At 45.7% G+C, this 18,509-nt stretch overlaps 2 protein-coding genes across 3 annotated transcripts; one reads left to right on the plus strand and one right to left on the minus strand.

The window, feature by feature from the left end:
- Positions 1-37: 37 nt before the first annotated feature.
- On the plus strand, positions 38-11,912 carry ccdc191 (coiled-coil domain containing 191). Its single transcript, XM_077012679.1, has 16 exons — positions 38-359; positions 684-722; positions 805-940; positions 1,056-1,211; positions 1,323-1,728; positions 1,814-1,946; positions 2,221-2,411; positions 2,781-3,030; positions 3,202-3,629; positions 3,855-3,931; positions 8,435-8,517; positions 8,652-8,753; positions 9,614-9,757; positions 10,320-10,472; positions 10,639-10,793; positions 11,088-11,912. The coding sequence occupies exons 1-16, from the start codon at positions 282-284 to the stop codon at positions 11,257-11,259; spliced, it is 2,703 nt and encodes a 900-aa protein (XP_076868794.1). The 5' UTR covers positions 38-281; the 3' UTR covers positions 11,260-11,912.
- Positions 11,426-17,152, minus strand: zdhhc23b (zDHHC palmitoyltransferase 23b). 2 transcript variants are annotated; one of them, XM_077012681.1, is made up of 6 exons: positions 17,025-17,152; positions 16,612-16,675; positions 14,491-14,669; positions 13,638-14,345; positions 12,895-13,062; positions 11,426-12,682 (listed from the first exon to the last, which is right to left on the minus strand). In XM_077012681.1, exons 3-6 carry the CDS (start codon positions 14,619-14,621, stop codon positions 12,409-12,411), a joined length of 1,281 nt encoding a protein of 426 aa, XP_076868796.1. In that variant the 5' UTR covers positions 14,622-14,669; positions 16,612-16,675; positions 17,025-17,152; the 3' UTR covers positions 11,426-12,408. The 2 variants fall into 2 exon arrangements, with proteins under 2 accessions (XP_076868796.1, XP_076868797.1); XM_077012682.1 differs by lacking the exons at positions 16,612-16,675; positions 17,025-17,152 and adding an exon at positions 16,111-16,398.
- Positions 17,153-18,509: the final 1,357 nt, after the last annotated feature.

Raw genomic sequence — 18,509 nt, forward strand, 5'->3', positions numbered from 1 at the left:
TCCACCCGGCCAATAAACTCGTCATCCTGATGTTTGTTGTGTTGTGTCTTGCAAGAGGTTTTGGGGCTACTTTCATTCGGGAGTAACGTTTGTTTGAAAAACTTATTATGTGCAATCGTTTTCCCAAATATTTATCTAGCTACTAAAATCGGTTAAGAATGTTTAGCTTATTATGCGGTTTCGGTGTGTATTAGCTAGCCTGTCTAGATCATTTTTAGTTATAGTTACTCAGTTCTTCAAATGAACTGACCTACATCGTTTAAACCCAACTTTATTTTAAAATGGCACATCCCGCAGATAGACCAGACATTTTTCGCTGGAAAAGATTTACAAGACGTAGAATCCCATCAAATAGTAAGGTAAGAAAAGTATCCCTCGTTGATATTTAGCTACCTACTTAGGCTGATGTCAGCAGTATTGAGATCTTGTCAGGTAAAGTGTTGCTGAAATTTAATTTGGTGGTGATTCTTCAATTTTACTCACTAATCGCTGAAAGCCAAAAATGTCGCTGTATGTATGAATCCAAAAAAAGGTATCATAATAGACTCTTTGAGTTTACTTATATGTGTGGTGAGCCAGAGATATTACATATAAGAGCAAAACCATCCCTAATTCATCCATTACATGAGTCTCTTGTTTTGTGATCTGTTTAAAAATGTAGCACTGATTTCATCCTTCTGCAGGTGCAACTGACTAATGGTGATATAAACCAATGGATGAAGGTTAGTGTGAGCAATACGACTGATTCAGAGTATGATATAAAGAATGCGGAAGTTAAAGTCTGATCATTTTGATTCTTCTCAGAGGGTCGAGATGGCTTCTGAGTTTGCCATATCTGAAGTGTTTTCACCACAGAAAGCTCACATTGTTCGACCAAGCCATGCTGTAGCACTGCAAAACATGGAACAGTTACAGGACCACGATGACGCGTACTGTGAAGGTATGGCCAACCAGCCCCATCCCGAGCTCCTCTACACAAAACACTCACTTCAGAACATCTGTTATAATGATGACATGTTTTGGGGATAGATTCATGTGTGTTTTGTGTCCCACAGCTCAGGCTATTCTTAGTGACTGGATGAACAGGAAGTTGCGCCTTGAGCTTGAAATGGATGAGGAGGGGCAAGAGCTGATTGGCTCCAATAAGATGGAGACTCCAGAGTTGATGGAATTAAAGCAGCCTGCACACCTGAATTACAAAAACTTTGACGGTGCGATTTGTATTATACAACAAAAGAAATATTTGTCTTTATCATATTTTAATTTTCCGTATTACTGATTTCATTTCTTCCACTCTGTCTTGCTTGCTTTACCGTCTTCAGATATGTATTCTCAGCTTGCACAAGAAGATGAGAGTTTTGAGGTCCACAACTTCCTCCAGGACTTAATGAAGGCAGAAGTGTTGGACTCTGGGACAGCGGAGGACCTCGGTCTGGACGCGGAAACGGAGAAGAAGCAGAGAGGCAGGGACCCTGGCGTCACCATGGAGCTGCGTCACAGGCAGGTGAAGGAGAACCGCGCGAGGAGGGAGGTGGAGCGAGAGAGGCAGCGCAGGGTCGAGGAGGTGCGCAGGGAGGCCAGGGAGGAGGCGTGGCGTCTGGAGCGGGCGGAGCAGAGGAGGAAGCAGCAGGAGGCCCGCCAGCAGGAGGAGCTGCTGCAGCAGGAGGTGATGCGCCTCCGCAGAGAGATGCAGGAGAGGAGACGCACGGAGGAGCTTGCACGAAAGATGTATGGACCTCCAAACAACGGCATAAACGGGCAACGGTGTGGTGGCAGCAGGAGGCAACGTTTTGCTTGCATGTCTGTTAAACAGGGAGAGGCAGAGGCTGGAGGCCCTGCGTGGCAGCCAGAAGCCTGTAGCGCCACAGCCAGACTGTGACACGCAGAAGCAGCTGTCCTGCAGGCAGCAGCAGGTGGAGGAAAGGGTCCACATACTTCGTCTGCAGGTTGGGAGCGTGAACAGGCTTTCAGTGTAGTAGAAGTAATGTGTCCATAGATATATTTATATTCTTCATATTTATTACACTCTGTTCTGTGGACAATGCTGCTACTGCATTCTGTCCTGTGATTGGACAATTGTACAAGGACAAAGTTGAATCTACTTGTTAGAAATGAGTGTTATCATAATATCACTGCAGTATGGCTGGTGGTGTGTGTGTGTGTGTGTGTGTGTGTGTGTGTGTGTGTGTGTGTGTGTGTGTGTGTGTGTGTGCATTCCAGTGCATGCAGAAGCACTTCTCAGGCTGGTACTCTGTGGTGCTGGAGAAGAGGGTGTGTCTTGGCAAGGCAGCAGCGCTCTGTGATTGGAGGAGACAGCTGAGGGCGTGGCGTGGATGGAGGGCACTAGTGTGGGTGAAGAGAGAGGAGAGAGAGGCCGAGAGGACAGAGGAGGAGCTGAGAATGGAGAACAGGCAGGAGCAGACAGACACGCAGCCGACCACACATGCAGACGCACACACGCAGACGTCTGCACACCTGTACATGCATATATACATGTACACACAATGAGCAGTACAAGCTAACAACATAATCGTTGTATAGGTATTCGTATATGTCAATATCACATTACTATAGTACATATCCATTAAGGTTAAAAATATAAATGTACTTTATATTTTTATTACATCAAAAGGATTTTAACCATTGCAACAAAAATGGAAGCCTGATGGTACTATTGTTATGTTCAGTCTGTGAATCGCTGTTCAGTAATGCATCCACTTATTGCAAGCCAGAACAGTTTCCACCAGGCAGGCCAATAGCAGTGGGTCTCTTCCCCATAGGCGCTGCCAGGTAGCAGTGGAGGGTGACCAGAGACGCCTCATGAGGCGGTGCTTGAATGACTGGCGTCTGTGGTGCCAAATTGAAAAGGAGCGGCGAGAGCTTCTCAGCCAACAGGAGGAGACCAAACGCAAAATGGCTGACCTGATCAGTGCGGCAACCTCTGGGAGACTGTCAGCAGAGAGCTGCACCAGGCCACCAATCACAGCCCTGCATAATGCCTGTAACCAGCCAGATGAGATCACTGAGACGGTGATTGTTAAAATTGTTCTACACACGTACATATTCACATGATATATATTAAGTATTTATGAAATGGTTTAGTACATTTTACGTAAATTCCATTCCCCAGTTTTTTAAATAAAGATGATCATCACTACAAATTTATAATTTTGGTCCAATTACAAGGTGTTCCTGTTTCAGGTAGCAGTACAGAGAGCCAGCTCCGCCCACCCCATATCCACATTGACTGACAGGAAAGCTGCCCCTCCCACTCAGGCTTGGCAGGTGACTTGTCGTCACGCTGCTCTCTCACCAGCAGAGCTCCAACAGGCCTGTCATGGGCGGTACCTGACTAGCGCCCCCCGCTGTCGGAGTGCAGAGGTGCGAGGCGGCCGCTTTGAGCACCGCCACGCGGTCCAGCAGCAGACTATAGCCGAGCAACGGCGTCTTCTCAGAGAGCAGCAGGACCTGATCTCACACCTGCAGGAGAAACAGAATGTTCTGGAGCTCAGACAGGAGGCTGAGAGAACTGCACAGACCGCAGCAGCGTCTGGGCCGGTGGACGTCAGACACGCAGCATCTCCGAGCGTCACACAGGCCGAGCCGGAGGGCATGGATGGTAACACAAGGTACTTTAACGTGCAGCTCATTTGTCTTTCTAACGTTCCTGGCTTCAGATTAAAAGCAAATCAAGCTCGACATCAAGACTACAGCGAAGACATTCCATGAAAAGAAAAAGTCTCTGTAGATTCTCTCTCGTGCCTTCATTATGTCTCACGCATCACTGCTTTTCGAGAGAATCGAGAGAAAGAGAGAAAGATGAGGTCAGACGCTTGAATGTTTCACTCTCCTAGGTTGACCGGAGCCTCAAGGGACGAGAGAACCAAAACGGTAGTAATTCATCCAGTTGCCCTTCACCCTGCAGTGCGAGGTCAGTTTCACACACACACACACACACACACACACACACACACACACACACACACACACACGTATATATAGAAACCAAGCCCGAGTTTGTTTAAGCGGCCGTGCCTAAGAACTGACAGGATATGTGCGAGTCTTGTGCTCCTCTACTGCTGCCGGGTCCATGCAGCCAGAATCTCCCGGGCTGAATTTAGTGCATGTGGGAGGAGGACAGAGGCGAGGACCAGGCCAGGCGTGCAGGGCCGCAGACGAGGGCTCCAGGGTGTGAAGACTCCCAGCTTAACAGCCTTATCTCTGCTCAGAAGGCATAAATGCCTTAACTCTCCTCACTTATCCAGAGGCCTCATTCCACCCACACTCTCTTTTCACTCCTCGGTATATACATAGAAAACTCAATCCATAATACTGACACATACTGTAACACATACGGTGCTTGGCACAGGGACTTGGGCCGCTTAAAATTCAATCAAACTCAACTTTGCCGTTATATGTACTATGTATACATGATGTAAAGTATAACGAATGCTGTTGGTGTACGTACATGTGTGGACAGACATACAATGTGTGCAAATGTGGCAATACAAATGCTGGTGTGAACATGCATAAGTACAACAGGTAGACGTGTGTAGTCTGAATATGAGTCTGTGCTATGTAGCACTGCATTGTGAATACAGTGGCTACCGTTATGTCCTGCATGTGTATGTAGGGCAGGAGTGGCCAACCTGCGGCTCTTTGCCTGGTTTCATGCGCCTCCCCAGCCGGTCCGCTCTCACCTGCACTAACGGTGTGTGTCATGGCCCGGTTACCTCGTCAAGTCTGAGGGCGACACACTGCTACATCTTCGTGCTGCGCGGTTTGTTTACAAGCGTTGTGAGTGTTGATAACGGAGTTTATCCATTTTTATACCTAGACAACAACAGTTGCGTACATAACAGAGCTCGTAGTGTGTGTGTGCACGTATACATGAGCAACCTCGCCGTGCCGTGGCCCACCTCCTCCAACCGGGCCAAAGTCCTGAAGCACATCTCGCCTTATGTTTATATCGAAGTTTGTGTTTGCTTTTTAATGTGCTGTTCGCTTAGCTTGAGTTCACCCCGGTATTTTTCATCTTCATGTTTTTGTTTTGCTGTGCATTTTTTCCTTGCCATTTTGAGAGCAAACTTGACACAATTTGTTTATTGAAATTATCTTGTCCTGACTGAAGCTTGGCGGTGTTTTCACCTCACGCACATGCGCGTTTGAAAATACCGGGGTGAACTCAAGCTAAGCGAACAGCACATTAAAAAAACATAATCACAAACTTCGTTATAAACATAAGGCGTGATATGCTGCAGGTCTATGGCACGGTTGGAGGAGGTGGGCACGGCACGGCGAGGTTGCTCATGCATGCGTGAACACACCCTACGAGCTCTGTTATGTACGCAACTGTTTTCTAGGTCAAAAGTGGATAAACTCCGTTATCAACACTCGTTACAACACCACTGACCTGCGCTCACCTTTAGGAAGAAGAGAACAGACAGACTGCCCCCACATTGTTTGTGTGTGACATTTACAATATATCTGAGCAGAGGTCTCTCGGTGAGTGTGTGTGTGTGTGTGTGAGAGAGAGAGAGAGAGAGAGAGAGAGAGGATGGATGATGTTCGAGTGTGCACATGTGTATGATGTGTCTCTTTGCTGTAACAAAGTAAAAAAAAAAGTGGCTGATCGTCTTGAATGCTAAATTAAAGTCAATGATCAGATATAAGTGGATGGAATCACAGATGGAATAAAACACTTTGATATGATATGATGTCATGTTAAAAGACAAACTTAAGTTTAAACTGAAGTGAAAGTGGTTTAATGTAAGAAAACTTTAGGACAAAAAGTTTGCAGAAGTATTCCACCTCGTTTCACTTTGGTCTTGCCCTAATGAAGACACGATTGATGTCTGCCTGTTGATCATTAAAAAAAGTCCACCTTTCCTGGATAAAATACCCCACTAATTAAAGAACCATTTGTCAGGCTGTAAATCTAAAGAAAAGCTATGACAATGAAGACCAAATTGCATTCAACAAGGTTACAGATATGCACAATATGGAAAAGGCAAAAAATCCCAGTGAGCACTAAACCATTTGGAAGAAGTGGAAGCTCCCGCCCATAACGGACCGGCCCTCCCACCCAGGCCCCGCCCATACCAGAGGGCCCCGCCCATACAAGACCCCCCCCCCCCCCCCCAGGCCCCACCCATACCAGACAACCCCATAGAACTCAGGAATGCCAACAGCCCTAATGATGGGGTTTGGAGGCAGAGGCTGGAGTGAATGTGCACCAGTCAGAAATAACAATTCTGCATACAGCTGGGTTACATGGGGAGGGTGGCTAGAAAAAGACAAAATTACACAGATATAGTGCAAGACAACCTGCTTCAGAGTAAAAAAAAACTAGAGTTTGAATCATAATCCCAAGCATAATTCCAAAGCAACACAGGCTTGGCTGAACAGTGAAGAGGAGATGGTAATATAGTGGCCCCGTCAAAGCCCAGATCTCAGTCTGACTGAAAATCTGTGTCACGGTTTGAAAAATTGTGATCCACAAGCATCATCTCATCAATCTGAACAAGCTAGAGCGAACATGCCATGAAGAATTTTTCAGGTTCACTCAAAAAAAAAGAAGATACAATGAGAATTTTGACAATGAAAATGTACTTTAAGGTCAGACTGACTTGCAGTATAAATACTGGCTGATGCTGGTTTAATATATTTTATTAGTATATTTGCAGTTCAGACATTTAACTGGATGCGGCAGATTTAGGGGTTTGGGGCAGGAATAAGGCCTCAAACTCTCACTCCTCTTTGTCCATACTGGTCAAATGTTAAGAGCTACTGGGAAGGAAAACACATTTTACCCAGAGCAACCCACTCTCTCATTCTCTCCCTTTCATTCTCATTCTGTCTCATTCTCATTCTCTCTCTCAATCATTCTCATTCTTTCTCATTCTCATTCTCTCATTCTCATTCTCTCTCTCTCTCTCATTCTCCCTCATTCTCAATTTTCAATTCAATTCAATGGTGCTTTATTGGCATGACAAATATGTACATTTGTATTGCCAAAGCATAGGATGCATACAATGGTAAAATATAATAAAATAACATAGTAAAGTAGAATAATAATAAAGTAAAATAATGGCTATATTGTCATTACAATTACATTGTCCACTACTGCTTCCATAACTGACATTTATAATAATAGTTATGATAATAATAGTGGTAAAAGTATTAATAGTATCCATAATAATTATCCACCACTGCTTCCAGAACTGATATTTATAATTATAGTTATTATAATAATAGTGGTAATAAAAGTATTGATAGTAACCATAACAACAGTAATAATAGTAGTGGTAAAGATTAGAGCAACAACAACAACAGTGTAATTAATGACAATAACAACAGTAACGATAAACAACAGTTTTCAGATCATCAAACAGATTTCAGTATCAGAGATAACCTGCGTGATTACAAAATGCATTTCTAATAATGTAATACATACAAACTTACACACACACATTTTTTATATATATTATATATATATTAAAAGTCCTCACCAGGATTTTGCTAAAGCTTGCTAGATTTTCTAATTACCAATCCAGGTAAAATTAGTGGAATCAACACAATCCAGGAAGCCTGAGCAAAATCCTGGTGAGGACTTTTAATCGCAACACCTGGAATTGACAGCACTAATATATATATATATATATATATATATATATATATATATATATATATATATATATATATAATAACAATAGCTATAATGACTGCTTTGTAGCTGGTATCTGTCATTCTCACCAGGAGTAAACATACAGCCCTGCTAGCGTGCTGATCTCTCCATGTTCACCAAGAACATACAGCAGCTTCACTTCATCTGGGAGATTTTGAAATTCAGGGAATATCTTACAAAGTTTTCTATAGAAACTAGATCTAATGTGGTTATATTTTATACATTGTTAGGAAGTGCAGCTCTGTCTCCATCTTGTTGTCCTGGCACTGTTGGCCACTGTTGAGAAGCCAACACTGTGTCTGCCCGTTTATGGCCAGGTGGTGGGCACGGAGTCTGTACTTCGTCAGTGTGGACCTCAGTTTTGGATCAGCATGCTTAGGTATCCTGCCACGTTGTACTGTCATTTTAGGGCCAAATAACATTTAATTTTACTCTGTTTTTGATTGTCGATAAGTTTAAATAGTTTAGTTTGAGTTGTTTTGTGATTTGGGAGGTTCTGATTGGTTTTGTTGTCAGTGCACTCTGGTCCTGGGCGTAACAATGGGTATGTGTACGGTTATTGTAGTGTTAGAGTGTGTTAGTGCTGAACTGTGTGTCAGGACCAGCTGAGTGAGGGGACTGTTTTCTTTGCTCAACTCTTGGTACTGCAGGGTTAAGGTTCTCATTCTCTCTCTCATTCTCAATCTCTCACTCTCTCTCTCTCATTCTCAATCTCTCACTCTCATTCTCAATCTCTCACTCCCTCAGCCATGGAGGAGCGAGCGCGGCGGAGAGCAGAGCGAAGGCGGGAGGTTGAGGAGATGAAGAGGAGGAGAGAAGAGGAGAGGCTGGTGAGCTCTGTGAGAGTGGGGCCTGTGGAGGAGAGAGGAGAGGCTGGTGAGCTCTGTGAGAGTGGGGCCTGTGGAGGAGAGAGGAGAGGCTGTCATGGTGGACTAACCAAACCCCGTCAATGTTTCCCCCTCAGGCTCAGATGAAGGCTGCCGAAGAGGAGCGACGGAGACAGGAGGAAGAGGAGAAACGATCAGCAGCAGAAAGGAGGAAGGAGGAGAGGCAACAGCAGAAGGAGGTGCGTGTTAACTAAGTTCTGGAGTTTGCTCAACCCTCCAAAATATGTGCAAGTAGGATATTAAGATCTTAGCTTTCAGATTATTTTTGTCATTTTCAATAATCTATTATATTTCACACTCCTTTCAAGTATTTTACAACAGGGACGTGTAGAGTGCATAGATTGTTTATACTGTGTTCTTGAACTCACATGCACATTAATCCCTTTGTTCATTTGCTCCTCACATTGTAGATAGCTAAACACCATACGTTATCAAAATTAAAAACACTGCTTTAACCTTAGTTAAACATATTATCATAACTAAAACACTGCTGTCAGTTAAAACCACCTCCATACCACAGTTAAGAACATTGGTTTCCTATAGCTAAAAACACCACCTTCTATATAAAATGATTGCCTTATTATAGCTAAAAACACCACCTTATTATCTTCCTTGAATAGACTCCTGCCAGGTTCCTCACTTCCAGAGAAGATGAGTAGCTTCCCCATTGTTAATGTGCTGGCCCGGGTTCTGTCCAGAAGGATAGTGAGCCTCCACTACCATAGACATGACAGTGCAGACAGATCAGCCAATCAGAAGCCATTTCAAACAGCACACACTCCATCACTGGGTCAGCATTCTGAAAGTGCTGCAGAGCATCAGTGGTCCGGCCCGGTCCGGTTTGTGCTGGCACCAATCTAGGTTGTCCTTCATAGATTACAACCCAACAAAGCAGAGAAGAGCTTGTATTTTCAAACAAAGAACACCTGTCAACTGTACAATTTCATGCCCAATCTCCCATGTTCTCACTGGGTCATCATAAAAAATAAATCTTAAAAAAAGTTGAACTGCATTCTGTGAAAACGTGGTGTGTTTTCAGCGAGAGCTGGAGAAACAGCAGCAGGTGGAGAAGAATCGACGGTTCCTGCAGCAGGCAGTGGAGCACCATCACAGATCTCTGCTACTGCACAGAGGCCTGGCACCATGGAAACGTCTGTTGGAGGACAAACGGACCCAAACACAGGTCCGCGTACTCCGCCGTGCGTGCATATACACTATACCTGCATTGTGTCGGGATATTAGCAAGTTCTGTGTCACTCCAGTTGAACTGAAACACGGGGCCGTAAGGTATTCACACACAGCCAGCCCACTGATGAGCAATGCTCTTTTTTTTTTATTTATATATAATCGATGTGCACCTGGCAGAGACGCATTTCCAGTTCAGGACAGATTAAGCAAAAGCCTCGTCTGCAGAGATGCTGCGTCTGCCCTCCTGCTGGTGTGTGCGCAGTCTGCGCAGTCGTGCAGGTTCCTTAGGAGCCACTGGTGCAGTCTGAACCTTCTCGCTCTGCTGCGTGTGAAGTCCAACGTCCCGCATTTCCGCTTCGCAGGATTCCTTGTGCTTCGGAGCGGTCACCAGCACACCTGTGCTGAGAACACGCTTCTCCGGCCTCCTCCGTCACTGACAGCAGCGGGCACAGCTGGGATTTGAACCTGCTGGGCAGCGATTTACCCACAACACCCCACAGGGGAGAGAGACCTAAATTGTGATGGTAATGCACGTTCTTCGCCTTTGCCTCCTGTAGAAAGCCGTGGACCATTACAAACGGGACCTCCAGAGACGCTGCCTCCTCTCCTGGCTTCGGCTAGCAGACGAGACCTCGGCCGACAGAGAGGCCCGGGCAAACGAGTTGTACGAACACTTTCTGCTCCGGAGAGCAGTCTGGGCCTGGAAAAGGGTAAAAATAAATTTTTTTTAATGTAAAAAGCTGATTATTCTACTCTGGCCAAAAAAAAAAAAAGTTAACTTCCTGGAGAAAGCACGTGGAGTTTGGAGCTAAGCGGTTTCTGCCGTGACTGATCTCGTCTGATGTCCTGCTGACCGATGGCGCCGTGTCATTGCAGATGAAGCACATACAAACTCTCCTGGGAGAGCAGGCAGAGAGCTTCTTCCACGCCAACGTTCAGAGGAAGGCTTTCACCGCCCTGCTGGACCACACCACCCACCAGAGGATCGTAGCCCAGGAACACACCCAGAAGGCTACAGAGCACAGCGCTAGGTAAGCAGGGTCACCGTGACTATTGGCTACGGAGCGCAGCACCGGGTGAGCTAGGGTCACGGTTATTACAAACCACATCAGGTGAGATAGGATCACTACCATCAGCGACTAACGTCAGCATCTTTGCTGTGGGGAGTGTGTCGGAAACGGTACACCAGGCCACTTCCTTCTTTGTGTTAAGAAAAAGTTGCAGAACACAGCAGGGCGTATAATCAGCCCCGCAACAACCCGGCGGTGCTGGCGTCGGTCCCTGCGATGCTGACTCAGGGCTGTGTGTGTGTGTACATCTCACAGACGACTGCAGCGCAGGTGTTTCAGGGGCTGGAGGCTCCTGCCGGCGGTCCTGCAGGAGGAGAGAGAGCGGGAGGCACGCAGACAACGTCTCCGACACACAGTGGCAGAGATCCTACCAGACTTCTGCTCCTCACCTATGGAGAGCATGAGGAACTCTACACAGCACTCTTAACCAGCCTTTTTTTTTTTTTTTTTTTTTTTTAAACACACACACACACACACACAACCTCCAGGTTCCCCAACCTACAAAAGACTCCCATGACAGAATTTAAATATGAACCCCACTGCAAAAGCACGCAAATGACATTTAGGTGAAACAGTCAGACAGGCATTTGGGCTTTACTGTTTAAAACACTTCTGCCTTTTATTTAATCTTCAGCGTTACAATCAGATTGAGCATTTTGGTCACTGGTGCATTCTGCCACACAATACACAGAACAGAATAAACCCTTCTAATTAAGAAAACACACCATGGTTGCAGCAGTCACACTCTGTGCTCTTGTATGAAGTCTCTCTTTGTAAACGTCTTGTTCATGAGGCCCGAAACCCCTTCGAGTCACATTTATGCTAATCATGACCTGATTTCCTAAACATTGCATTTTATCAAACAGCTAGTAAAACTACAAAGATTCATCCCCATTTGAAGACCATAAAAACAATCACACAACGTTCCTCACACAACACCTGCTGGCCCCCTGCAGAACACGCAGCGTGGCGCCGACAGAGTTGGAACCGTGGACTGGGGTTCTGGACCCATTGTTCTGGCTCCATTTCTCATGTCACAGCAAGGCACTAAATCAAACTGGATTTTAAAACGACGTGAAAGCCATGTTGAAAAAACACTGTTCAACTATGGCAGGAAAGAGAGAGAGAGGAGTAACAAATAAAACAGGGCAGCTCTGTAAAAAGAGGTTCTGATGTTTAGGTTACATTGTGTGTTCATGGCATTTATTATATGGCTTATGATTCACAATGATGTGAAATATTAGACAAACCTGGGCAAACTTCCACCCAGATCCGCACCATGTACTTGTATTGCCAGTGCGGAGTTATTTGGATATAAAAGAGAAATATAGAATAATAATGCCATCTAGTGGACAAAAAGGTAGTTACCACATTTCTTCCACTATTAATTGACAATACCATTGACCCCAGTCTAGACTGACCATAATTATAAAAGTAATAAAACCTGGGAATAATAGATCATGGGATGGTAATTAAGCAGCAAGTAATCCTTCAAAATAAAAGCCTTTACACTACCCTGCAGTACATCCCATATCTTTAAGGCTCTGTGCACTAGCTGCAGGACAGACGGCTGACCCTACACTAGATCCGTCCGCTTCACCGCAGGGCTCTGAAGTGTGTTGCCCATGGTTAGGAACTCGGTCCAGTTTGCCCAGAATCCGCGGGAGTAGATGCCGGTGTCGACCACGAGCCCGTAGAGGAGAGTGCGGGCGGTTTTGTCCCTCAGAGCGATGCGAGCCTCGCGCTCCGTCACGTTGTAGCTGACGTTGATGGCCTGAAGGAGCAGAAGGTGGAGCAGACCTCCAGTGATGACGCTGCTGTACCAGGCACACGTGAAACACAGCGCCGAGCTGAGGGGAGACAAGATGCTTCTGCTGAAGATCACGAGACCGATCCATCTCCTGTCCTACGCACTGAACAACAGCCAGCAAGACGATGCAGTGATGCTAAATCTGATTCCAGATCAGCTGCAATATACACCACATCATCCTTGCTTCCAACTCCATATTTGGCTGTGGGAGCATGTGTGTAGCTAAGATGGAGGGGTTGTGCGTCAGCAGACCTGTACTGGCTGTAGACATCAGGGCAGTAGAGCAGGGCAGTGACCAGGGCCTGTCCTGGACACACGCGATGCAGCACCAGACCGATCCCGTACAGCGACGTCAACAGGAAGAGGAGGAGCGTCAGCAGGAAGCTGCGATGATTGCCCTGTCCCACACAGCTATTAATCCTGAGTGCATACAGAGAACGGGTCCATAAAGTCAGAGGCGAGAAATTGCTGATACGCTGAGCATTAGGCCATTGCTGATGCTTCAACTGCTATGAAGAGGCACCAATTAGCCAATTTTCCGCACGATTAAGCGCTGATGGCAGTGTATAAGGGTGCAGTTTTTAACTCAAAATGTTTACATCACAGGCATAAGTATTCATGACTAAGCATTCAGTGTTAAGCAGGGACTTAAAGCTTTTGCAAGCATTCTGTGATATGTTCATCACTTTTGTACACAAAACTGTAAGGCATAAAATGGCAAACCAGCACAAGATTCTGGCATTTACCCCAGGAGCAGAATCTACCTCTGTACTTAATTTTCTATGGAAAGCATACAACCCTAACCCTACCGATGACACATTACATCCTTCGTGAACAAACTGCTGATTCGCTCCAGTCAGCAAATAAAGCAAGCTGGAGGAAATGAATAAAAACGTGGCATACAAGGAACTCTAAGCCATTCAGTCCTTTCTCTCTCTCCTGACCTCATAATTAATGACCCTGTAGGAAGCCCATGGTCCTGGAACGGCACTCACCAGACACAGTGGTGGTCCAGGCGCAGGACACAGGCCCTACAAATGCGGCAGTGTCCTGCTCTCGGGGGACGCACCGTCTTGCAGTTTGGGCACCAGTTCGCACCCCTGGAGCTCAACAGCGGCATACTGTCCGTCTCCATCCTGGCTCCGCCGCTCTGCTCCAACAGAGTCGCGCGACTGGAGATCACCACCTGGTTCCAAGTGCCTTTTTGGTACGCGGCGTCCACGTCTGGCCGAGAGCTGAAGTAAGTCACCGTGCTGTGAGTGTTAGAAGGGTGGGGCCTGACGTAGCCCGGCCCCCTCTTGGTGTGCACCAGGGCAACGAGAGTAAGGGCCATACCCGTGGTTACAACTCCCAGCTGTAAATAACTGACATCTCCGCGCGAGACGACCTCGGTGAGGAAGACGTAGTACATGTAGAAGAGGGAGAAAAGTGCCAGACTGAGGAAGAAGAGAGTGCTGCCTTTCTTACGGTGGGTGAAGTAGTAATACCACAGCACCAAGCCAGGTAAAGCGATTAGAACTACAATACCCAGCAGGTAGTGCAGTGCAGCTATATGCAGCAGGACTGGTAGCAGGATAAGAGGAGGGATCAAAGTCACATCAACTTGTTTAGCCCCTGCAATCCAGGGAACCCGCAAGCGATCGGTCACCGTGTCCACCAATCGAGGTAGAGTATCTGGTCTCTGGGCTTCTCGCTTTAACCACCTGTGAAAGGTAAAGAGGACATTGTAAAACACAGGAGCCAATCACTGCGCTGGTCCCCACAATTCCCAGAAATTCAGAACAGTCGGACACTACACTCGCTCCTCTGACCCTCAGCCTCTGTTGTGAGCTGCCGGTCCTTCCTCACCTGTCACAGGCCTCGTCCAGATCCTCACAGTCACAGCAACACGCCGCCACATGGCGCCGCCCACCACGCCGGTCCACATACTCACAGCAGCACAGAACATCGTCCGGCGCCTTACTGGCCGTCTTCACCATGGTGGATGTTGGCTCTTCCAGTAAACACCAGGTCAGAACAACATTCACCTGGAGTTGTACAAGAGGGCAAAAATAAATCAAGGCTGGCAGGATGTTTACGCTCCACAACCCGAAATTCTACACACTTTAATTGTGTTATAACTTAATTCAGTGGTTCAAGTTGTGGTCGGAAGCATTTTCATTCGGTTCTAAATTATGCAGTTGAGGTTTCATGTGACAACAGCCCAGCAGTCAGCAGAGAACTTGACTGTGTTACATGAACAAGGACACATACACCTGTTTCACTGTAGGTCCATACAGTGACCACGTTCAGGCCGTTGCAGGCTCCGGTTCCGTTTTTTTCATTTTTATTCAAAATCAAAACCGTCTGGATCTACATTGGACGATGGGCTAGAGCAGCACTGCCACCAAGCACCCAAAGCTATCGCAGCAGTAACAGCGCCTCCTTGTGGAGAGGTTGTGTTTTTACCCTAAGCATGAGGGGGGTTACAAGACAGGCCCGTGATCTTTAGAAAAAAACTTTGAAAAAAAGTTTGATCTCACCTTAGCAGGGCTTAACCTTAAACTAATATTGCATGTATTTCTCCCTTTGGGAAGACGCAAAAGCTAAATAAGTCCGCCAAATTGGAGAGGAATATAGAGATGTCGTCTAAAATGCGCAGAGCCTCTACCCAGACTTTATTTCGTTAATAATGCTGTACATTCAGATACATCAAAGCCATCTAAATAGATTAGTTGTAGCGTTTTGACGTTGTTTAGTTTGTTTAGCTTCTTCGTGTCATGCATCTTTAGTTTACCATCCCACCAATTTCACCTTACAGCCCGGTTTTTGCTTGTTGTGGTGTGAAAGGGTTTTTAAAAACTACGCAGTTTAAGAAAAGGTGTGTTCTTCGAGCAGAAACGTCTTCTTCCGAGCTCACGGTTCAATACAAAACCACACCATCCTGACCCAGCACACGATCAGGCTAAACTCAGTTTCGGTTGAATCCTGCTCAAGTAACTTTATTGACAGGAAGTTAAAGCGCCCAGGTGAACGACGATTAGCCAAAAACTGAATTTCCCTTTCAACACCATCTCCTAATGGTCGATGGCATCCAGAGGAAGAGACAACTTCATATGAACCGATCCAACATCCCAGAATGGTCTACAAACAAGGAGGGTGATTACTTTCTCCGAAATGGTCCACCAGGGAAGATGTATACAATACAAATAAAAACGCCAGATATACCTGGTTATGTATCTAGTTGTGTAAACTTAAGTACGCTGCGATCTTATGTTTAGAATAGGCGATACATTCACAAGTTTACGGATTAACGTACTTTAAGCCTTCAGAACTCTCCCCACGTTGATCTGAAAATTTGTAAACTATGTGACACATTTGAAATACTGCAGTTTTATGAAGTTCGGTATCCGGATGGCCCAATTAGAATTCTTTAAAAGGATGTTGCTGAAACAAACATCGCAATCGTGTGTTTAATGCTTTGCCTACCTGTGTGGTGCGTGTGATGTAATTTCATTCAGAACCTGCACGACTAACACACGGTCGCCTAGGTCCATATCCAGCCCAGAACATTCGGGTCTTTGTAATATGCTGAGCCTACACGATATGTCAGCATACTTCCAATCCGAGGTGAGAGGCGTGAGGCACCATGCCTGTACCTCTACAACTAAATATGCATAGGATGGAGTAGAAATACTGATGGAAGCGTCAAAATCCCTCCAATATTCACTCTTAGCGCACGCATGTCCAACCAGGCGATTATCCTGCTCTGTAGCCTGTTACAAGCAGGAAACGAGGTTGCCAGATTCATCTTTTCTGCTTCCTCTTCTTGAACTTTACACACCCAACTAGGTATATCTCAAATTTCATCTCATGCCCTAAAAACCAAACCCGTGCCCTTGTTGATGTAGAAAACAGCATCCAGTAGGCTGTGGCACAGTTTAAACTCGTACGCTGTGAATGTCTTACGTATTTACACCTGTTATTTACCTTGGTCGCGTAGAGTCACGTTTGCGCAGGTCCGGATGGTTTTATCTTGCAGAACCTTAACCGTCTAGGACATCACCGAGTAGCAGAAACAAGCAGGTAAACGAGTTGACAGACCATCACCGTTATCGATAATAAAACGTATTATTTAATTCAGTAACATGAATTAGTTAGACTACACTTTTTATAACTAAAAACTCGTCTTTGTAATACGGAGCTTCCTACAATATGGCAACACGGAAAGCGGAATTGCCCGTTCAATCTCCTGACGTCAATACAGCCTTCATCTCCAGAGTTGAAGTTTTGCCGCCGTTTTACAAAGATGAACGCACGCGCATACAACTACGACGAGTATATGAAATACAGGACGAATAACTGGACCGGAGCACTACCAACGTTTCGGGTCTCATACACACCTAGGACCGTAGCGACGCGAACGGACTCAGGTGTAACTGGACCGGGAAGGTGCGGGGCGAATGCGTATATAGTGCGCCAAGAGAAAGGCTTTGTAGGCTACTCCTGTGATTGATGAGCTGTCCATCACCGCTTACCCAGTACCTGCGCAGCTAATTACCGGTTAATTAAGAAACAGCCGTTTTTTAGGGGCATACCGTTTAACGCCCACGAACGGGACTTATTTTCAAGCGATAAATATTACTTTTCCACTCAAAGCATCCATATGAAAAAGGGAAAGGGAAAGATGAATGGACATTCCAACTTAATGAGGTCAAAACAGAAGTTCTCCTCCTAGGCCATAAGGCCTCAAGACAGAAAACTCCACATCTAATGCTTAATCTCGCAGACTACCCCATTACACCTGACAGGATGTTCAAATAGGAATCTAAATTTCAAATAGTTCAAAATGCCGCAGCCAGAGTTCTGACCAGAACTAGAAAATTTCAGCATATCAGACCAGTCCAATCAGCCCTGCATTGGCTCCCAGTTAAATTCCGTATTGATTTGAAAATTCTTTTATTAACTTATAAAGCACTGCACGGGCTTGCTCCTGAATACCTCCAGGAACTTATTTCCTATTATGAACCCCCACGTCCACTAAGATCACAGGGTGCTGGTCTTTTATTAGTTCCAAAAATTAATAAGGTAACAGCAGCTAGGGGTAAGAGCCTTTTCATGTAAGGCCCCCCAGCTTTGGAACAACCTTCCAAAATGCGTCCGGGACTCTGACAGTCACAATCTTTAAGTCTAGGTTGAAAACCCACTTATTTAGTTTAATGTTTGATAATTCATATCCCCCCCCCTAGATAAAGGTACAGATCCAGGGATTCATAGACGAAGGGTTTTATGGTAGACTGGGGCGCTGGTGCGGTCATCCTGTCATTGCTCGTGGTCACTCAAGTTTGTTGACAGTGCAGTGGACGGATGCCATTGTCTCAGAATGCCGCCAAGCCTATGTTACCTTCTGGTTCTGCCTTTTTTAGCTAGGCTGTAATAATTTAACTTAGTGCCGGAGTTGCTGCCACACTCCAGAAATGTGTTTAATTTCATCTGTTGTGTATATGTCCTCATACAGAGCTAATTTTCCCTGTTTTATTTTCTCCACATGGATGCCCTCCTGCTCAAGGAATAATGAGATGAGGAGAGACAAGCGATCCATCCTGGGCCGGCCACCTACTGCCTAACCGGATATGCCTACACCAAGATGGACATCATTATATCTTTTCCTTCCTTTATTTCTTTCTGTCCAAATTGTTGTTGTTGTCATCATGGTGACCGGTGTCAGTCAGAGGAGGATGGGTCCCCCCCCCCGAGTCTTGGTTCCTCTCAAGGTTTCTTCCTCATGCAAAAAAAACTACGAAGTTTTTCCTTGCCACTGTCGCCCTTGGCTTGCTCACTGGGCACTTGTAAAGGTGCTTTGTGGCAACAACTGTTGTAAAAAGCGC

The sequence above is a fragment of the Brachyhypopomus gauderio genome, chromosome 7 (assembly GCF_052324685.1).
Source record: "Brachyhypopomus gauderio isolate BG-103 chromosome 7, BGAUD_0.2, whole genome shotgun sequence".
In the NCBI taxonomy this organism is placed as follows: domain Eukaryota; kingdom Metazoa; phylum Chordata; class Actinopteri; order Gymnotiformes; family Hypopomidae; genus Brachyhypopomus; species Brachyhypopomus gauderio.

What these genes read in the sequence shown, in the direction of transcription:
- zdhhc23b (XM_077012681.1), bottom strand. Translation starts at nt 14,621, where the DNA reads ATGGTGAAGACGGCCAGTAAGGCGCCGGACGATGTTCTGTGCTGCTGT. An exon ending in CTGGACCACCACTGTGTCTG is followed by an intron (nt 13,063 to 13,637) that starts GTGAGTGCCGTT and finishes GTATGCACTCAG; the next exon opens with GATTAATAGCTGTGTGGGAC. An exon ending in GATGTCTACAGCCAGTACAG is followed by an intron (nt 12,683 to 12,894) that starts GTCTGCTGACGC and finishes GTCTCCCCTCAG; the next exon opens with CTCGGCGCTGTGTTTCACGT.
- ccdc191 (XM_077012679.1), top strand. Translation starts at nt 282, where the DNA reads ATGGCACATCCCGCAGATAGACCAGACATTTTTCGCTGGAAAAGATTT. An exon ending in GAATTACAAAAACTTTGACG is followed by an intron (nt 1,212 to 1,322) that starts GTGCGATTTGTA and finishes TACCGTCTTCAG; the next exon opens with ATATGTATTCTCAGCTTGCA. An exon ending in TCCACATACTTCGTCTGCAG is followed by an intron (nt 1,947 to 2,220) that starts GTTGGGAGCGTG and finishes TGTGCATTCCAG; the next exon opens with TGCATGCAGAAGCACTTCTC.